The sequence below is a fragment of the Pseudophryne corroboree genome, chromosome 6 (genome assembly GCF_028390025.1).
Source record: "Pseudophryne corroboree isolate aPseCor3 chromosome 6, aPseCor3.hap2, whole genome shotgun sequence".
Taxonomy (NCBI): Eukaryota; Metazoa; Chordata; class Amphibia; order Anura; family Myobatrachidae; genus Pseudophryne; species Pseudophryne corroboree.
The window spans coordinates 556,097,329-556,117,839 of NC_086449.1; the positions used below are offsets into that span (position 1 = coordinate 556,097,329).

At 44.2% G+C, this 20,511-nt stretch overlaps 1 protein-coding gene across 1 annotated transcript in view; it reads right to left on the reverse strand.

Moving 5' to 3' along the window:
• Window positions 1–20,511, reverse strand: part of NUAK1 (NUAK family kinase 1) — a 119,799-nt gene that overhangs the window by 62,888 nt on the left and 36,400 nt on the right. The window contains exon 2 of the mRNA XM_063927734.1: window positions 6,636–6,756. Coding sequence (XP_063783804.1) covers window positions 6,636–6,756 — 121 coding nt within the window. The remainder of the gene's footprint in view (window positions 1–6,635; window positions 6,757–20,511) is intronic.

A 20,511-nucleotide genomic window follows, 5' to 3' on the forward strand; every position in this document is an offset into this window, starting at 1 on the left:
AGGTGAGTATGAGTGTATAGTACTCCCCTAAATGCATGTTCCTCTCCTGAGTTGCCAATGTGAAATGACCTGATCAGGAGCAACATGCTGTTACAGTATTATGTTTGGGTATAAGGTGTGGGGTGTAATATTATCTCTGTGGATTCTAGGTATGAGGAGTTATATGTCTGAGGTATGAGGTAAGAGGTGTAATATGTCTTGGGGTATGAGGTGTAATATGTTGTCTTTGGGTGGGAGGTGTAATACTATGTCTGGGGGTATGAGGTGTACTATTATGTCTGGGGGTTGCAAGGTGTACTATTATGTCTGGGGGTTGCAAGGTGTACTATTATGTCTAGGGGTTGCAAGGTGCACTATTATGTCTGGGGGTGTGAGGTGTACTATTATGTCTGGGGGTGTGAGGTGTACTATTATGTCTGGGGGTTGCAAGGTGTTCTATTATGTCTGGGGGTGTCAGGTGTACTATTATGTCTGGGGGTGTGAGGTGTACAATTATTCCTGGGAGTATGAAACGTGCTATTATGTTTGGCGGTGTGAGGTGTACTATTATGTCTGGGGGCATGAGGTGTAATATGTATGGGGGTATGAGATGTGAGGTGTACTATTATATCTGGGGATGTGAGGTGTACTATTATTCCTGGGGGCATGAAATGTACTATTATGTTTGGAGGTGTGAGGTGTACTATGTCTGTGGGTATGAGGTGTAATATAATATTTGAAGGTGTTAGGTGTAATATTATTTCTGGGGGTATGGGGTGTTAGGTTTAATATTATTTCTGGGGGTGTGACTTGTAATATGTCTGGGGGTTCTGAGGTGTAATATGTCTGGGGCTATGAGATGTAATATGTCTGTGGGTATGAGGTGTAATATAATATTTGTAGGCAGTGCTTAAAGTGGGCCGGAACGGGGCGGAACTGCGTTCCGTCACTTCAAATTGAAGGCGGAACCAGTTCCGCCTCCGTCCGACCACTAGCGTCTGATCAGTGCACTTGGTAGCTTGCAGCACCCGCCAGCCAATCCTGGCTCATGGGCGGACCGGCTGCCAATAAAAAGAAAGCAAAGCTTTTTTTTTTCCATCTGGGTGAGCCTGTGAGCCAATCATGGCTCGCGCACTGCCAGCCAATGAGAAGCTGCCTAGTGGCATCTTCTCATTGGCTGGCGGTCCGCCAGCCGTGATTGGTGCACAATCGGCGCCATAATCAGATTCAAAGAGCGGCCTCTTCTTTTGATCAGCAGCAGGTCCGCAGGCATGGCTGACGGCTGCTGACAACGTCAAACCTCACTACAGCTGGGACCCACTGACGCACCCTGCTACTCCTCCGTCCCACTGACAGAGGTGTGCTCCCTCCTCTCTCCCGCATCTAGCAGTGTGCAGTCCCCGGATAGCCGCCTCCCTCCAGTGCAGTGCCTCCGGCTGTCCCAATCCCTATGATGCCGGTGGACAGCACATTTCACAGTTCAAGCTTGAGGCTTTTCTCACAAATAAGCAAATAAATAAACAATAATCATTGCACTGCGATGCAGGAGGACTGCCAGGCAGACCCATCGCAGTGCACCGATTATTGTTTATTTATTTGTGAGAGAAGCCTCAAGCTTGAACTGTGATCTGTGCTGCCGCGGTACAGCTCCGTGCAGCCCTTTCATTTTCCAAGCAGTGCAGGGGACCAGGAAGCTCCCAAGAGCTTTTGCAGACACTCACTGCACTACTCATCGGCAGGAACTCCGTCTTCCTCGGCTCCAGTCCACAGCTGCCAGTGCCTCCCATTATTACACAGGTCAGATGTGTGTGAGCTGCTGCTGTCCCTGGGGAAGGAGGGAGAGGGGGAGTGTGTGTGTACTATCTGCAGTCCCAGCATATGTGTGTGTGTGCAATTTGCAATCCCATTGTGTATATGTGTGTGTGTGGGGGGGGGTGAGCATGTGTGTAATGTATTCTGCAGTTTAAGTGTCTGTGTGTGTGTGTGTGTGTGTGTGTGTGGGGGGGGGGGGGGACAGTCTGCGGTCCCAGTGTGTGTTTGTAATTTGCAGTCATGGTGTGGTGGGGCAGACTGCAGTCCCAGTGTGCGTGTGTATGTACAGTCTGCAGTCCCAGTGTGTGTGCGGGGGCATTTTATTTATATATCACACACACACACACACACCCCCATCCTACCAAATCCTGTGTTTGCCCCTGCAGTGGACGATGAGGGTGCTGCTACAGGAGCTCGGAGTTGTTGCACTGCTGTTCGGGATCTTTCTGTGAGTACCGGGGGTGAGACCCCCTCGCTGTGTTTATATAGTGATACTGCTCTGTATGTATCCAGCTGGGGTCCCCTACCCCCATCTTGGCTGTGCATTGGGTTACATGCTTCCCAGGTTGCAGGTGTAGTTTTAGGCTGGCTCAGTTTTTTCATTAACGTTAAAGTAACAGTGATGTAATTAGGTGTAATGGAGCGGATTTTTAATTGGGGGTACTATTGTGTGGCCACGCCCCTTCTTAGTGAGGCCACACACCCTTCTGCGGCGCGCGCCTACGGCGCGCAGGTGATAAAGGGGATGAGTTCCCCCACCTCTCCAGGACCACTTTAAGCCCTGTTTGTAGGTATGAGGTGTTAGGTGTAATATTATGTTTGGGTTGTGAGGTGTATTATGTATGTGGGTATGAGATGTAATATGTCTGTGGGTATGAGGTGTAATATAATATTTGGAGCTGTTAGGTGTAATATTATATCTGGGGGTATGAGGTGTTAGGTTTAATATTATGACTGGGGGTTAAGGTGTAATATTATGTGTCGGGGTGTGAGGTGTATTATGTATGGGAGTATGAGATGTAATATGTCTGTGGGTATGAGGTGTAATATAATATTTGGAGGTGTTAGGTGTAATATTATTTCTGGGGGTATGAGGTGTTAGGTTTAATATTATGTCTGGGGGTTTTGAGGTGTAATATGTCTGTGGCTACGAGATGTAATATGTCTGTGGGTATGAGATGTAATATAATATGTGTAGGTATAAGTTGTTAGGTGTAATATTATGTTTGGGGGCGTGAGGTGTAATTTTATGTCTGGGGTTATGAGGTGTGAGGTGTAATATTATATCTGGGGATGTGAGGTGTACTATTATGTCAGGGGTATGAGGTGTAATATGTCTGGGGTTATGAGATGTAATATTATTTTGAAGTATTAATCCTGCCGACTTTGGTATTGGCTCAGCCTACAGTTGGTTTGGTGCCACCCACATGAGGCTACTTTTAGAAATTTTTCCAGGGCCACTTTTGTTTCCCAATCCGCCCCTGTAACCCACCCACATCTAACTCTCTCTGCACATGTTATATCTGCCCCTCCTGCAGTGCACATGGTTTTGCCCATTAGCTAACAAATTTGCTGAATTAGGCCCACTACTCTGTATGCAACTATAGTGTAACCTTGCGATCCCGATGCGCGGTCCCGCACGGTCGCATCGCAAGCCTAGATATACTGTGCAGGCAAGTCAATTTTGACTATCTCATAGAAAAGATAGAGAAAATTGGCCATAGTCAGTATCGCAAGCACAGTCATTTTGTGCTTGCGATGCCGATCTAGCCCTTGTCGCATTGTGAGAATCGGGGTTAGCCCTAATCTCACCGTGTGTATGCACCTTAACACTATAACTCTCGCTGTTTTTAAAATACAATCATTTAAATGCTATATCCTTGGATATCTTTTTCAGTTACAAATTTATCTAATCCATTTTTAAACATATTGACAGAGTCCCCCATTACAACCTTCTCTGACAGAGAATTCCATATACGCACTGCCCTTACTGTAAAGAACCCTTTCCTACACTGGTTATGACATTTTTTCTCCTCTAATCTCAGAGGATGCCTACATGTCCTGTGTAAAGATTTTTCAACAAACAAATTGCCTGATAGCTCCATGTATTGTCCCTTTATCTATTTATAAATATTAATAATATCTCCTCTTAGACGCCTCTTTTATAGTGTAAACATACCTAACCTAGTAAGTCTTGCCTGATAATCCAGGGCCTCCAACCCCTTAATCAATTTAGTGTCTCACCTCTAAACCCTTTCAGGCTCCGAAATATCTTTTTTTTAGTGTGTTGCCCAGAACTGCACACAGTTTTCAAGGTGCGGCCGTACCAATGATTTATACAGTAGCAGGATTACACTCTTATTCCTTGTCTCAATTCCCCGTTGTATGCATGCTAATACCTTATCTGCCCTCGTTGCTGCACTTTAACATTGCGTCCAATATTTTTTTTTTCACTTTCACTCTTTAAATAAGTATTAAATATTATTTTGTTTTATATATTAGTTTACTGTTGTTTTTTTATTTTTATAAAAGCAGATTTTTTTCATAGTTCTCAAAATTTCCTATTTTAATGTTCCATATCGTTGCCATTTGGCAATTAAAGTAAACCTTGGCAAATAAAGTATACCAGATGAAGACAAAGTTAAAACATCAAAACATCTGTTTTAATTCATATATATTTACTGTGAAATATATATCCAATATATATTATATAAATATATATCCAATTGTAAAGCGCAATGGAATATTCTGCGCTATATAAGAAACTATTAATAAATAAATAAATACATTGTTACAACTAGAGACTAGCTCACTTAAAGGCTGTGACAGTCTTCAAACGGGTGGTCTTCAGTTTGCCGGCTGTCGGGATCCCGGCGCACAGTATACCGACGCCGGAATCCTGACAGCCGGCATACCGACACGTTATCTCCCTCTTGGGGGTCCACGACCCCCCTGGAGGGAGAATAAATAGGGTGGCGCCCGTAGCACGCAACCGTGCCCGCAGCCTGGCGAGCATAGCAAGCCCGCAAGGGGCTCATTTGCGCTCGCCGCGCTGTCGGTATGCCGGCGGTCGGGATTCCGGCGCCGGTATGCTGGTCGCCGGTAGCCCGGCCGCCGGCATACAATACTACACCCCTTCAAACAGTTTATGTTTTATGGTAATTTGCCCTACAAAATAATGAGAATTTCTCAGTTCTATCATGGCAACACCTTAGGCAAAAAGAGCAATAATTATGTTCTATATTTCCTAGTTCCATAAAATGAAGATATTGGGTCAAAGGTAAATGGTAGTGGGGTTTTGAAAGTGTTGAGAGAGTTTTCAGCGAATTAGCAGTCAGATTTAAAAGGGCAACGAACCACCTTTGGCCTTAATAAGCATTGACACTTTAAATCTGACTGCTAACTTGACACAATTTCATCACTTCAAAAACCCTGCTACCTTTTACAGGTTGAGTATCCCATATCCAAATATTCCGAAATATAGAATATTCCGAAATACGGAATTTTTTGAGTGAGACTGAGATAGTGAAACCTTTATATTCTGATGACTCAGTGTACACAAACTTTGTTAAATACACAAGTTATTAAAAATATTGTATTAAATGACCTTCAGGCTTTGTGTATAATGTGTATATGAAACATAAATGAATTGTGTGAATGTAGACACACTTTGTTTAATGCACAAAGTTATTAAAAATATTGGCTAAAATAACCTTCAGGCTGTGTGTATAAGGTGTATATGTAACATAAATGCATTCTGTGCTTAGACTTGGGTCCCATCACCATGATATCTCATTATGGTATGCAATTATTTCAAAATACGGAAAAATCCGATATCCAAAATACTTCTGGTCCCAAGCATTTTGGATATGGGATACTCAACCTGTATCTTCAAAAATAAAAATAACACGGTAGATATGTTGTATGAATCAGAAAAAGAATTTCATAATATTAAATCATATACTAGTATATGCAAGATTATATATGCAAAGTAATTAAAAATTAAACTTAAGATGTAAATTTGCAATGAGCCAATTGGAAGTGGTAATTGCCATTATAATCATTATTAATAGCGTGTATCTACCCCTACAGTGAGGCACTCTCAATTGATATGGCTACTGACTGGTATATCTGCATCTGTTGAAAGTTGCATGAACACAGCTCTTACTGTACTCTACCTACATTGGAAATATCCCTTTCTCACATGTCCTGTATTTTCATCTGCAAGCAGGCGCAAGTGTCAGATGCAAGCAAATCTGCATATGCACATATGAATGAGGCTTGTGTTGTGGACAAGCACAGTACAAATGTGCTACCCAAATGGGTTTCCGTGCAGCAGCCCTGGGTTAGACCCTCCACCTGCCCACCCATGTAACATTATGACAACAAGAAGATGGTACTGTGGCCAAGAAGCTTAGTGCAGGGCAGCTCTATGGGCTCTGACAGAAGCTGTTCCATGCAAACCAAATACAGATGCCACCAAGTGCTGCCCACTTCACATTGTGCTCTGGAGGCACCAATTCCACATCTCTAAGTACAGCCCTGTGAATTAAGGATGTTTAGGCCCTCTGTTCTTTCAATTAATAGATTTACAGTCCAAGGCAAAAAAATAAGTTGCCAAAAATAAGAGAAAGTTAATATAAATGTGTTGTATGTCTCCTGTGTAACATATACAAATGTATTCTAGAATTATAAACAACTTTATTTGTACAGCATAATAGTATGTAGTGTTGTATCCCACACAAACATAGGAGGGCTGGCAAGGATTCAGAGATGAACGGAAAACAATGGACCACACATATTTCACATCATTCGCTTCCAACAAAGGAAAAATAGAATATTACCTTCATATATACTTATGATATGCGGATGGCTGAGTGATGACATTATTTCAATCTCACGTCTGATGTGAACCATATCTTGTTCATCTCTTATTTTGTCCTTACGGATTGATTTTATGGCAACCTACAACATTTAAAACATTAAGCGTTATTCTGGGAACAGAAACAGATGTTAGGCAACAATTAGAATTGCTTGAAAATCAACACAGATGTTGTTTGCTGGCAATAAATAGAAATGGACCAGACTGAAGTTAAAAGATCCTTGCAATGAATATATTATTCTTGAAATATGAAAATAGCAATAAATTATACATTTAGTTTATTTGTAACATACTTATATATTACACAAAACAATCTGCATAAAAGTAATAGGGAGTGCAAATGTTATTAATTACTCTCAATGAAACCATTATTTCCTAACTAGTTAGCAACCCATCGAAATGACAGAACTTGTTGCGCCCGTAGAAAAGTCCCGTCTGATCGCTCAAATGGGTCACTTTTCGGTCATTTCTGCACAGCAGCTCGGGAGGGGGGCTGAGAGCAGAAATGTTAGCTCCGGCAGCTGTGCGCACCTAAATGAAGCAACACTCGAATTGTTCCGTTGGATGCCATCTAGTGGCAGCTGGCGGGCAACACACTTGAATTCCCCCCATACAGGTGAGGAGCAGAATTGGTCTTTTATATATAGATATGTAATACTATATGGAAAAAAATCTTCATCTCTCTCTCCACTGTCCCCATTTGCCCCTACCACTACACTCTCTCCTCAGTCCCCATCTACCCCAACCCCTCCCCCTGAGTCCTTATCTGCCCCTATGCCCTCCTCTCTCTTCTAAGCGCCCATCTACCCCAACCCCTCCCCCTCTCCCTCCCCTTGAGTCCTTATCTGCCCATATGCCCTCCTCTCTCTCACAAACCCTCCCGCCCTCTCTCTTCTCCCCCAGTCCCTATCTGCCCCTACCCCTCTCTCCCCATCCCAGTCTCTACCCCGAATCTCTCTCTCTTCAGCCCTCTCTCCGTATGAAGCAAGTGTGAAATAGCCAGATCAGTATTATACGTATTAGCAGCAGCAGATTGGGAGGCTGTAACGTCTCTCTGCAGTATCACTTTCACCTGTGACAGCTTGCAGCACACAAAGGAGTTGTTTGTTCCAGCGGGCACCCCCTAGTGGCTGCCTGCACACGTAACAGGGTTGGGGAGCAGATTTAGCCTTTTATTATAAAGGATAATGTCTTTCTGGATGTATCTGAATAAAGTTCTCTTACTGGTCAAGAATAACAGTAATAATAAAAATCATAGAATGAAAAAGAATAGACAAACAGTATATAGTCCAATAGTAGATGCAATAGAAAGGATGAAACAATGGAAAAGGGAAAACTACTCTCAAAAATATAAGCAAAATAATTTTCCACTATGTACATAAATTAGGGAGTAGGAAAATCATTATGTTACATGATATAACACTATATGCTGGATCCTATTAGCCTCGGTAATCCACTGCGGGCTAATTGGTCTGCCAAGGCTATTCAATTACAGCTCGCGGTAAGCTTTTAAGCTGCACTAAGGGGGTTATCCAGAGATGAACGCAGATCTCTGCACATGCTGGGGGCCACCCAGCACAGGGCAAGGTCGCCCAGCATGTGTGAGGCTGCCCCCGATGCGTCCGCAATCTAATTGCAAACGCATCGGATCAAAGGTTGACCCCTGGCAGCGCAGCCTGGCTGTGCTGTCAGGTGGTCAGCGGGCATTTTTTTTTTTTAATCGGAGTGACTGCATGTGACACCACGCAGGGTTGAATTAGACCCTGTATGCCTTCCTCTAAGGCAGGGGTGTGGAACCTTTTTTCTTCCAAGGGCCATTTGGATATTTATAAAATTCTTCAGGGGCCGTACAAAAATTATCAACTTAAAAATGACCCTGCCCCCCAGTAGTTATGCCCCTTAGAGGTACTGAGTGCACGCGCTTCAAAAAATGTGGTGGCCAATTAAAATGGGACGTGATACAAATATGCCCCCAATAGTGCAGTGCCAAATACACATATGCCAGTGCAGTGCCAGATACACATATGCCAGTGCAGTGCCAGATACACATATGCCCGCACAGTGCCAGATACACAAATGCCCCCGCAATTTCGGATACACAAATGCCCCCACAGTGCCAGATACACAAATGCCCCCACAGTGCCAGATACACAAATGCTCCCACAGTGCCAGACCACTCACCGCTGCTGCAGCTCCGTCCGGCGGCAGCGTGTCTCAGCTGTTGGGTTTGGGCAGGGAGGAGAGCACGGCTATGTCGGGCGGCGGCGGCGTGTAGGACCTCAAACCAGCCGCCGGTTTGTGAGCCAATCAGAGTAGCTGCACTCTCCTCCCTGCCCTGACAGCTGCGACACGCCGCCGCCAGAATGAGCGGCAGCGTGTCTCGCTGACAAACAAGCGGGTGGGCCGGAACAAATGGCTTTGCGGGCCTTATACGGCCCACGGACCTGAGGTTTCCCACCCCTGCTCTAAGGTCTACTACAGCGTTCCTTAGGTACAGTAGTAACTGTACCTTCAGCCTACCAGAGAATTATAGATGATTACTGCTTGAAGAGCACCTGTTGCTTTCACAAAGTGTACCACTCAATTCATGCAATTATAGGTGGGGCGGCAGGGATGGTCGCTCCAAGGACCCTATTGTTGTTAGGAGGTCCTCACACAGTCACCACATTATTAGTCACAGTACATTATTGGGCAGCAGAGCAGCATTTCACTGCCTGCGCTCTGGTTCCCCTCAGTGGCTCAGAGCTAAGTTCTGCCTGGCAGCTGGCTCACGGAGCACTACTTCCACACCACCTATAAACTCTAGCATCTAGCTTTCACTCCCCACCACCATCCGTGCTGCTGCCGCAGTGAAGGCACATTTGTCCCAGAACTCTGGAGCCCGCGTGATTTGCCTCAAGTGAGAGCAGGTACACATACTGTAGGAGCTGTGTTGTTGCAGGACTCCCCCATAGCTACTGCAGAGCTAGATGGGAAGAAGTACTTGAGCTACATTTGCAACATCGTTCCTGAATAATGAAGGATATGTACCCGTATTACTGACTATTATCCTACACCCGAACAATATTTAGAACTTTAATCATCTCCCAGTCGCCCCCTCCATAACCATTTTACCTGTCCCTGTAAATGTACTCGTATGTGGCCTGCAGATGTGTCATTCATCTTGCCTCAACACACCACGCAGCGGGAGATGCCTGGCGTGAGTGAGCTGACAGGTCCATGCAACTCTGTTAGCGTCGGGCATCTTTTTTTGCCAAAATTGCGTCTTATTCGCATCGCTATGAATAAAATGATATGAGGAATGCCGATATTCTATGTGCGACTGTGTCTGTATCTGCATACGAAATGCTATGTTACAGTGTTCTCTAGGAAAACAATGTAGCATAGCATTTCATATTCAGATCCATCCACGGTCACACACAGAATATAGGCATGCCACATATCATTTTAATCAGCAAAAGCTGCTTATGCATTCTATTAGCATAGTTTTGCAAATAAATGCATTTAAATGGAAAAAGACGCTCAAAAAGATGCTCAGCGCTACAAACTGACATCATGGCCTGACTAGAAGGGCTATTTAACAGGGAGGCAATCACGAGACCACATGTCGGGCACAATACCGATGCTGGGATCCCGACAGACGGTGAAATGCCGCTGCCGGAATACCAGCGCCACAGGCTTTTCCACGACACCAATAGAGGAAAAATATAACCTGTGGCGAGCGCAGCAAGCTGCCGCGCCCCGCAGCGCGGCACCCGCAAGAGGCTTTCTAGCTCTCGCCCCGTTGCCGGAATACTGGTGGCTGGGATCCCGTTGACGGTAATACATATGTATTGCGCTTAACATGTAGGGAGACTTGATGTAAGTGGACACATCCAAGGCCAGGGCTGACACGGAGGCTAATGAGACAGTGTTGGTAGGCTCATACAAACATTGTATATCACTTGACAATTGTGATATTATTCACCGTATTTATTATCTTTATTATACATACCTTTAAACAAACACAATAAATCCCTTTGACTGTTATATTGACGGGGCCCCCACAAACCTTAATTTGTCCCTGTTAATGAATCACTTCATTGCCACTATTTTTGAGGAACTGGTTGCTTGTAAATGGTCAAGGATTTGTTTTGATCACAGGTTTTCTTTTACTGATGTCTTATGATGACAGTGGAAGATAATCCCTATTTTAAAAATTAAGCTCTTGTTTACAAATACTTCATGGTGTTTAGGTATTGAGAGCTTTGATAGATTCTCAATCCTAATTACACTACAAAGTGGACACTGGTAACAATAAATGCCCTCTTACATGGCTATTCAATGATTTTGCCAACGGCTCTGTGCAATGGGTGCCAGACAGAGTAATTAAATATGTGCTCCATTCGGGTGCAAGCGCAGCCAGAGCCAACATTTCTGCTCACAACCTCCTGACGTGGCAAGCAGTAACGTGCAAAAAGGGTCCCGTTTGGATGCTAAAACGGCACTTTTGGCTGCGCTACCAGTACATTAGCCAGGCTTAGTTGATATATGCTATATGCAACTAAACTCAGTCTATTTGGGAGTTGTAATTAATGAAATCCTGGAACAACTGAATTGCTCCGTCAGACGCCCATAAATTATCACAGCTGTTAAAACAATTGAATCCCCCCTTAGGAATACTGGTAATGGGATGTGCAAATTATTAGGGAAATTTACAAAACACCTTTGCAATCTACTACATTTTGGTATTATTTTCAATTATGGTCAAACAAAGTATCTCCCTTATATTGAGAATACTGGCACCGGAATCTCATCAGCTGTCAGAATGCCGACGCTGGAATCCCCACAGACGGAATCCCGAATGTAAGTATGCCGGGGAGGGTTAGAGTTAGGCTGCAGGGGGTTAGGGTTAGGCTCAAGAAGGAAGGTTTAGGGTTAGGCTGCGGGATGTGAGGGGTTTGAGTTAGTTTAGTTGCAGACTAAAGGAGCACTAACAGTTCATGTTTTCCAGGCAGTTAGCTTCCCGCCACGTTCTGGGTCCCCAGAATGGTCTGGATACACTTGAGTTGCCCGTACCGTGCCCTGCTACTGCGTTCTAACGCTGTTGGCACGCCCCCTCCCACCCTGTGACCACCTCTGCTTTCGCATCTCACTGGTTGCGCATGCGCAGGGCTTCAGAGTGCGATTGCTGTTGTAGCAGTGATTGCCACTGAATTAGGCCCCATTTGCAGTGCAGGTGCTGCCCAGGGGTGGACGGGGTGGGACGGGGAGTGAAGTTTCTTAACTCCCCCGTCACCCGGCTCCATAGCCCTGCATGCTAATATGGACAAGATTGTCCATATTGGCCTGCAGGTATGAACAAGCCGGCACCAACGATGAACGGACACGGGGCCGCGCATCATTCATCGTTGGTGCCTACACACTGAATGATATGAACGAGTTCTTGTAACGTTCATATCGTTCATTAAAATCTTTAAGTGTGTAGGGCCTATTAGATTTGGGTGGGGTGTGTTCAAACTGAAATCTAAATTGCAGTGCAGAAATTAAGCAGCCAGTATTTAACCTGCACAGAAACAATATAACCCACCCAAATCTAATCCTCTCTGCACATGTTATATCCGCCACATCTGCACTGCACATGGGGGGTCATTCCGAGTTGTTAGCTCGCTAGCAGTTTTTAGCAGCCGTGCAAATGCATTGTCGCCGCCCACCGGGGAGTGTATTTTCGCTTTGCAGAAGTGTGAACGCCTGTGCAGCAGAGCGCCTGCAAAAACATTTTGTGCAAAATAAGACCAGCCCTGGACTTACTCTTCGTGTGCGTTGATTCTAACGTTGGAGGGATGGCGTTTGACATCACACACCCGCCCTGTATTCGCCCCGCCATGCCTGCGTTGTCCCTGGCACGCCTGTTTTTCCAAACACTCCCAGAAAACGGTCAGTTGACACCCAGAAACACCCCCTTCCTGTCAATCTTCTTGCGGCCGCCAGTGCGACTGAAAATGACGCTAGAACCTGTGCAAAACCACAATTCTCTTTGTGCCCGTATGTCGTGCGTGCACATTGCGGTGCATACGCATGCGCAGATTAGCCGATTTTGACACTAATCGCTACGCAGCGAACAACGACAGCTAGCGATCAACTTGGAATGACCCCCTTGGTTTTGGCCATTAGAGAAAGATTTTCTTTTGCGATCAGTTCTGAATTAGGCCCTATAAATGCTGTAAGCTTGCCCTGCAAGCCAGGATGTGACCATTATTTATTTATTTATTATTTATTAGCAGTTTCTTATATAGCGCAGCATATTCCGTTGCGCTTTACAATTAGAACAACAGTTATAGAACAAAACAGGGCAAAGACGGACATAGCGGTAGGAAGGCCCTGCTCGCAAGCTTACAATCTATAGGGAAATAGGTATTGATACACAAGGATAGATGCAACCTGTTACATAATGTTTCCCCAGATTGCTAGGTTCTTAGTGGGTTGTATGATATGATCACCCAGCAATGTTGGAAGACAAAATGTGAGGTTATGGGGACTGTGCAGAGGGAATGTAACTGGATAGGGAAGCATTGAAGGTTATGTGTGTGGGTCAGGAATTTGGTAGGCTTGTCTGAAGAGATGAGTTTTCAGGGAACGTTTAAAGGTTTGGAGACTAGTGGAGAGTCTTATTGTGCATGGGAGGGCATTCCACAGAGTGGGTGAAGCCCGGGTAAAGTCCTGTAATTTTGAGTGGGAACAGGTAATACATCTGGATGAGAGACGCAGATCTTGTGCAGAGCGGAGGGGTCTGGTAGGGAGATATTTTGAGATGAGTGAGGAGATGTATGATGGTGCAGTTTGGGTAATAGCCTTGTGTCACGATCCGGGTATCTGGACGCCATTATTTGCCATTTAGATGTCTCCTGAGGCTGGCTCAGCGTCCCAGGGCTGGATCTCACCTGTGTTACTGATGTCCATGTTCTACATCTCCCTCCTGTCACTCTGAGACGCTGTTATAGTGGCATCACGTTTGGCGTCTCCAGCCTCTACGGCCGCCGCTCCTGTGATTCCAGATTACTGATTGTCAGTGTGGCGTTTCATGTCTGCCACGATCCCCGCTTCATCCATGTGGTTCCAGTGTGCAGGTTGCCAGTGTGACGTCTCCTGCCCTCTGCGGTCTGCGCCGCCATTACTGCCGAATCTCCACATGGTTCTCAAACTAACTTTCCCTCCAAGTGCTAACATGGGCGCAGCCATGTTGGTTTCAATCACATGCCTCAGTTTCCACCAATCCGCTGCTCCTGGAATTTGCATAATTGCCCAGCCAATGCCTGCCTTGCTGCAGGTATAAGTATCCTGTGCCTGGGCCAGGAAGAGGTCAGTGCTTTGGTTGTCAAACCTTGTTCCAGTCTCTCTCTCTCCTGTGATTGTTTCTCCAGGTTTCCAGCTCCTGTTACCAGCAGCCACTAAGAGACCCGCACCTGCTTTCCATCTTGCGGTGCAGCCTGACTCTGCAGTCCTCCGTGACTACTCCAGCTTCTAGCTACTAACCATCTGCTTCCAGCTATCAGCTTCCAGCAGTATCCAGCTTCCTTAAAGTGCCGGTGTTGTTCCAGCGGATACCTCCATATCAGCGGTATCCACAAACCATCGGCAACCACCTTTCACTTTCCAGTATCCACGCTCCCTAGCTTCATCTCATCACCTGGCTGGTTCCATCCAGCATCCACTCCGTGCTTTCACCATCTGGCTGTTCCATCCAGTATTCACGGCAGTCCTTTCAGCTACAGTGATCCAGCTCCAAGAATTACATCTGCTGACGTGTTCCTCGGTTATCCTCACTACTACAGACAGGCCTGGTAAGGACAATCCATCTATTGGACTTTAACATCTAATCCATATCCTACCAGTGCTCTGTGGCTCCAGCCAAGGTCTTAGTGATCCAGGAACTGTACCATTTTATCACTGCTTATTCTTTATTTTACTGCTGTGCAAAATACGGAGTTTGTTAATAAAACTTTTATTGACTTTTAAACCCTGGTTGTCATGGTCACACCTTCGGGTGATCCTTCTTTACAAACACTTACATGTCCAGGGGTCTGATTAAACCTTTCAGGTTTAAGTTTATCCCAGCCCCTACAACTGAGGCTTCCTCCTGTCAGCCTAGACCCTCATTTGTAACACCTTGTATGTAAGTAAAAGTATTTTATATTTGACACGGTAGAATACCGGTAACCAATGGAGGGACTGACAGAGCGGATCAGCAGACGAAGAACGTCTGTCGAGGAAGATTAGCCTCGCAGCTGCATTTAAAATGGATTGAAGTGGTGAGAGCCTATGTTTGGGAAGACCAGTAAGGAGACTATTACAATAATCAATGCGGGAGATGATGAGTGCATGGATCAGAGTTTTTGCAGTGTCTTGTGTAAGATAAGGGCGTATTTTGGATATGTTTTTAAGGTGCATGTAACATGATTTAGAGACAGATTGAATGTGTGGAACAAACGACAGTTCAGAGTCAAGGATGACACCTAGGCAGCAAGCTTGTGGGGTAGGGTGGATAGTTGCATTGTCAACAGTTATGGCAATATCAGGTTGGTAACTACCCTTAGCTGGTGGGAAAATAATTAATTCTGTTTTGGAAATGTTGAGTTTGAGATGGCGAGATGACATCCAAGATGAAATGGCAGACAGGCATCCAGTGACACGAGCCAATACAAATGGTGATAAATCTGGGGAGGATAGGTAGATTTGAGTATCATCAGCGTACAAATGATACTGAAATCCGAAGGAGCTGATTAGTTTACCAAGAGAGGAGGTATAGATTGAGAAAAGACCATAAAACCGCCATTATGACAGATTACTAGCTGACCAAAATGTTTCCTTTCTCCCACCAGAAACCATCAATCCCAAGGAAAATAAACCCCTAAACACCTAATAGAACCTAATAAATAGAAAACACAAGATCGAGTGAATGGCCAATGCAAAACCATAGAATGATTTCTAGCTCTGAATTAAAACGCGTTGCAGGTTTTAAACTGGCCGCATAGGGGAATGTGAATGCAATCCAAAAATAACCACACAGAACAGCCAGTAGTGGTCATCTTCCAAATTAAATGACAAGCATTCTCAATAACAATCTGAGCAATTACAATTGGCTCATTATCAGGCATTGCGCTTATGTGGCGCTTCAGACACATTAATACAGCAGTATGTTGGGCCAGCGTTAGATTGGCGTTTTCAGTTTTTATATCACTTTGGGCACTTGTGTCAGACAGAAAACAGATTTGATTTCAGTATTTGTCAGTCAGTCTTGTAACAAATGCTGAAGTGATATCATGACTCATCACTGCTGTTACAGCAAGGCCTTTGGTTTTGGAATGATCATACCAGTATATTTAAACTGAGTCAATGTAAGGTCAACACAAAGTCAGATAAGTAGATTAGACAGCCCTTATGCAAGAAGACGTTCTCATGGTAACGCAACCAGGGAAATGTCCATGCTGAAAAATTCTAATTAGGAGACGATAAATGGATGGAATGTTTTGGATTAATAACTAAAATAAAAAAAGTGGTAGTTAAAAAAAATGGTCAGGTATATTGGTCTTTGCTTTTGTGGACACTGTCAGGGCAAACCTTATGTTGTATTCAATTTTTTTTTGCTTGTATTTGTTTATTCATGTCAATACTAGAATGTTTTCCAAGACAAATGGTGTCGTTCCCAAACCTACAGCTGCACCAACACGTCGGCTTGGGCAAGAATGCACAAGTTGAGCAAAGGTTATACAGGCAGTAATTTATTTATTTATTTTGTTATCAGAAAACGAAACACGTATGAAGCAAGTGTAGTGTACACAGCAGAGGTAAATATACAGAGACAAAAAATACACTTTGAGGTAAAAGCTACCTTGCAATATTGATGGATCACGTCTTCTAAGATAAATATGTTAAATTGCTTTCACAGTCCTCATATTTACTGCCCAGCAGTTAGAAAGATCTCTAACCACAGTATTATGTTAGAAATGCATGGCACCAGAAAATAAAAAATATATTTAAATTAGAGATGTGCACCGGATATTTTTCGGGTTTGGTGTTTTGGTTTTGGATTTGGTTCCGCGGCTGTGTTTCGGATTCGAAAGCGTTTTGGCAAAACCTCCCTGAAAAATTTTTGTGGGATTCGGGTGTTTTTTTCCAAAAACTCCTCAAAAACAGCTTAAATCATTGAATTTGGGGGTAATTTTGATCCTATAGTATTATTAACCTCAATAACCACAATTTCCACTCATTTCCAGTCTATTCTGAACACCTCACACCTCACAATACTATTTTTAGTCCAAAAATTTGCACCGAGGTCGCTGGATGACTAAGCAAAGCGACCCAAGAGGCGCGGCACAAACACCTGGCCCATCTAGGAGTGGCACTGCAGTGTCAGACAGGATGGCACTTAAAAAAATTGGCCCCAAACAGCACATGATGCAAAGAAAAGAGAAAAAGAGGTGCACTGTGGTCGCTGGATGGCTAAGCTAAGCGACACAAACACCTCAATATCACAGGAATTATTTGTTCTAATCAATGGTATTATTGGTCCAAATCACTGGAAGAAAATGACAAAATCACTGGAATTATTTGTTCTAATCAATGGTATTATTGGTCCAAATCACTGGAAGAAAATGACAAAATCACTGGAATTATTTGTTCTAATCAATGGTATTATTGGTCCAAATCACTGGAAGAAAATGACAAAATCACTGGAATTATTCGTTCTAATCAATGGTATTATTGGTCCAAACCAATGGAAGAAAATGACAAAATCACTGGAATTATTCGTAAACATTTGTAGAAAGTTGCTGCTTTCTGATTACAGAAATGCTCAGATATTCCTGCGAATCCACAATCCCTTCCCAGAGGAAAAAGAAATTGAGAAACCGTTGTTTGAGAACGTTTGTTCTCTTTCCCTTACAAAGGAACAAACCACTTTCCAAGAAGACTGACGTTTTTGGGATTATGGAGACATAATGATTTGAATATAAATCCTAAAGCAGGTGGGGTATTAGAGCAAAAGAGTGCAAGAGACCAGCCGTGCAGTTTCTGAAATATTATGACAAAATGTTACTGTATTTCATAACTCATTCCTAACTCTGCTAAGTACTGTTTGGTATACTGTATCTGGCTTCCATGAGGTAGTTGTCCATTATTTCAGCTTCCATTGACCTTTTTGAAAGCGGTAGAAGTTATAGATTCTTTTTTATTTTTTTTATTTTCCCCTATTTTTTATTTTCTCCTGCATAGCCCAGTAAACTGTTGCAATGTTAAATATTGACTTGTGCCTTCTGGGGGTCCACTTCTTCACCTAACCCAGCCAAATCTCATCCTAACCCTCTGTTCCACATTCTCTATGTACCCCATCTGTGTCACCCCTCTCTGTCTACCCCTCCCCTTTAGATTGTAAGCTCTCACGAGCAGGGCCCTCTTCCCTCATGTGCTTATCCTTTGTCTTTAATATTCTTCAACTGTACCACATCCAGCAGTCTTCTGCCACCTGATACTTATTCCAGTGTCATCTGCTGATGTAACTATGTGTATTTACCCTGTACTTGTCCTATACTGTCATCAACTGTAAGTTGCTGTTTTCCTGTTTGATTATTTCTGTACTCTGTAATTGGGCGCTGCAGAACCCTTGTGGCGCCATATGAATAAAGGATAATAATAATAATAATAATAATAATATAGGGTGTATAATCCCCAGGTGTATCTCACACATCGCTAACTACAGATTACAGGATGTATAATCACCAGGTGTATAACACACGTCGCTCAGTACAGTATACATACTGGTCACAACAATGCAGCAGATATTGAGCACTGATCAGGATACTAGAAGTGACACAGAGCTGCAAGATACAGCAATGGCCTACTGTACTGTACTATATATGTATACTGCTGGTCACCAAAATGCTGCACTGTCCTACTATATACTGCTCACAAAAATGCAGCACAGATATGGAATGGATACTTGCAGTGACACAGAGCTGCAAGATACAGAAATGGCCTACTGTACACAACTATATACTGTTGGGTCACCAAAATGCTGCACTGTAATACTATATATACTGCTCACAAAAATGCAGCACAGATATGGAAAGGATACTTGCAGTGACACAGAGCTGCAAGATACAGCAATGGCCTACTGTACACAACTATATACTGTTGGGTCACCAAAATGCTGCACTGTAATAGTATATATACTGCTCATAAAAATGCAGCACAGATATGGAATGGATACTTGCAGTGACACAGAGCTGCAAGATACAGCAATGGCCTACTGTATACAACTATATACTGTTGGGTCACCAAAATGCTGCACTGTAATACTATATATACTGCTCACAAAAATGCAGCACAGATATGGAATGGATACTTGCAGTGAACCAGAGCTGCAAGATACAGCAATGGCCTACTGTACACAACTATATACTGTTGGGTCACCAAAATGCTGCACTGTAATACTATATAAACTGCTCACAAAAATGCAGCACAGATATGGAATGGATACTTGCAGTGACACAGAGCTGCAAGATACAGCAATGGCCTACTGTACACAACTATATACTGTTGGGTCACCAAAATGCTGCACTATAATACTATATATACTGCTCACAAAAATGCTGCACAGATATGGAATGGATACTTGCAGTGACAGAGAGCTGCAAGATACAGCAATGGCCTACTGTACTGTACTACTATGAGTATTATTAATTATATATACTGGTGGTCCCCAGTCCCCACAATAAAGCACACTGAGCACAGATATTTGCAGCACACTGAGCACAGATATGGAGCGTTTTCAAGCAGAGAACGTAGATATTTGCAGCACACTGAGCACAGATATTTGCAGCACACTGAGCCATACTTGCCGACTTTCTGGCTGCTCTCTCCGGGAGAGAGCAGCCAGGTCGGCTCAAGAGGGGGGCGGGCAGTGATGGGGCGTGCAGAGGGGGGGCGGGCCAGAGGCGTGATGGAGGCGGGATGGGGGCGTGGTTGCGGGAACGTGTCACGTAAGCCACGCCCCCGCTGTGTAATGCCGCTATTACCGGCATTATACAGCAGGGGGCGTGGCTATGATGACGCGATTCAACAAGAACCGCGTCATCGCCTGCCCGGACCGCCCACTTTACTCGCTAAGTGGGCGGCCGGGAGTGGGGAACCCCTGGAATCAGGAGACTTGCCTGTTCTTCCGGGGGGCCGGGAGGGTCACCCGATTTTCGGGAGCCAAGGTCTGCACTGAGCACAGATATTTGCAGCACACTGAGCACAGATTATGGAGCTTTTCAGGGAGAGAACGCAGCCACGTCCTCTCCGTGCAATCTCCAATGCACGAGTGAAAATGGCGGCGACGCGCGGCTCTTTATATAGAATACGAATCTCGCGAGAATCCGACAGCGGGATGATGACAATCGGGCATGTTCGGGTTAACCGAGCAAGGCGGGAAGATCCAAGGCTGCCTCGGAACCGTGTAAAATAGGTGAAGTTCGGGGGGGTTCGGATCTCGACGAACCGAACCCGCTCATCTCTAATTTAAATGTCATTTCTGCTTCCTTCAAAGTAAATCTGTATCTTCAGTTCTAGATTTATATGTATTTTTTTATATTATTATCCATATATGGCACCACAAGGGGTGCGCAGCGCCTGAAAAAGTACATATGGGTTGATTGAATTACTGTCGGATTTTTTAAAATGTCAGAAAAACTGCACTTTCCAACTTTTATAGGTAAAATTTGGATTCAACCTATTCAATTATAGTGCCGTTTTTCCAACTTTTTTAAAAATTCGACTTGTCGGAAAACATGTGGATCGGCGGAATAGCCACGGAGCCACGT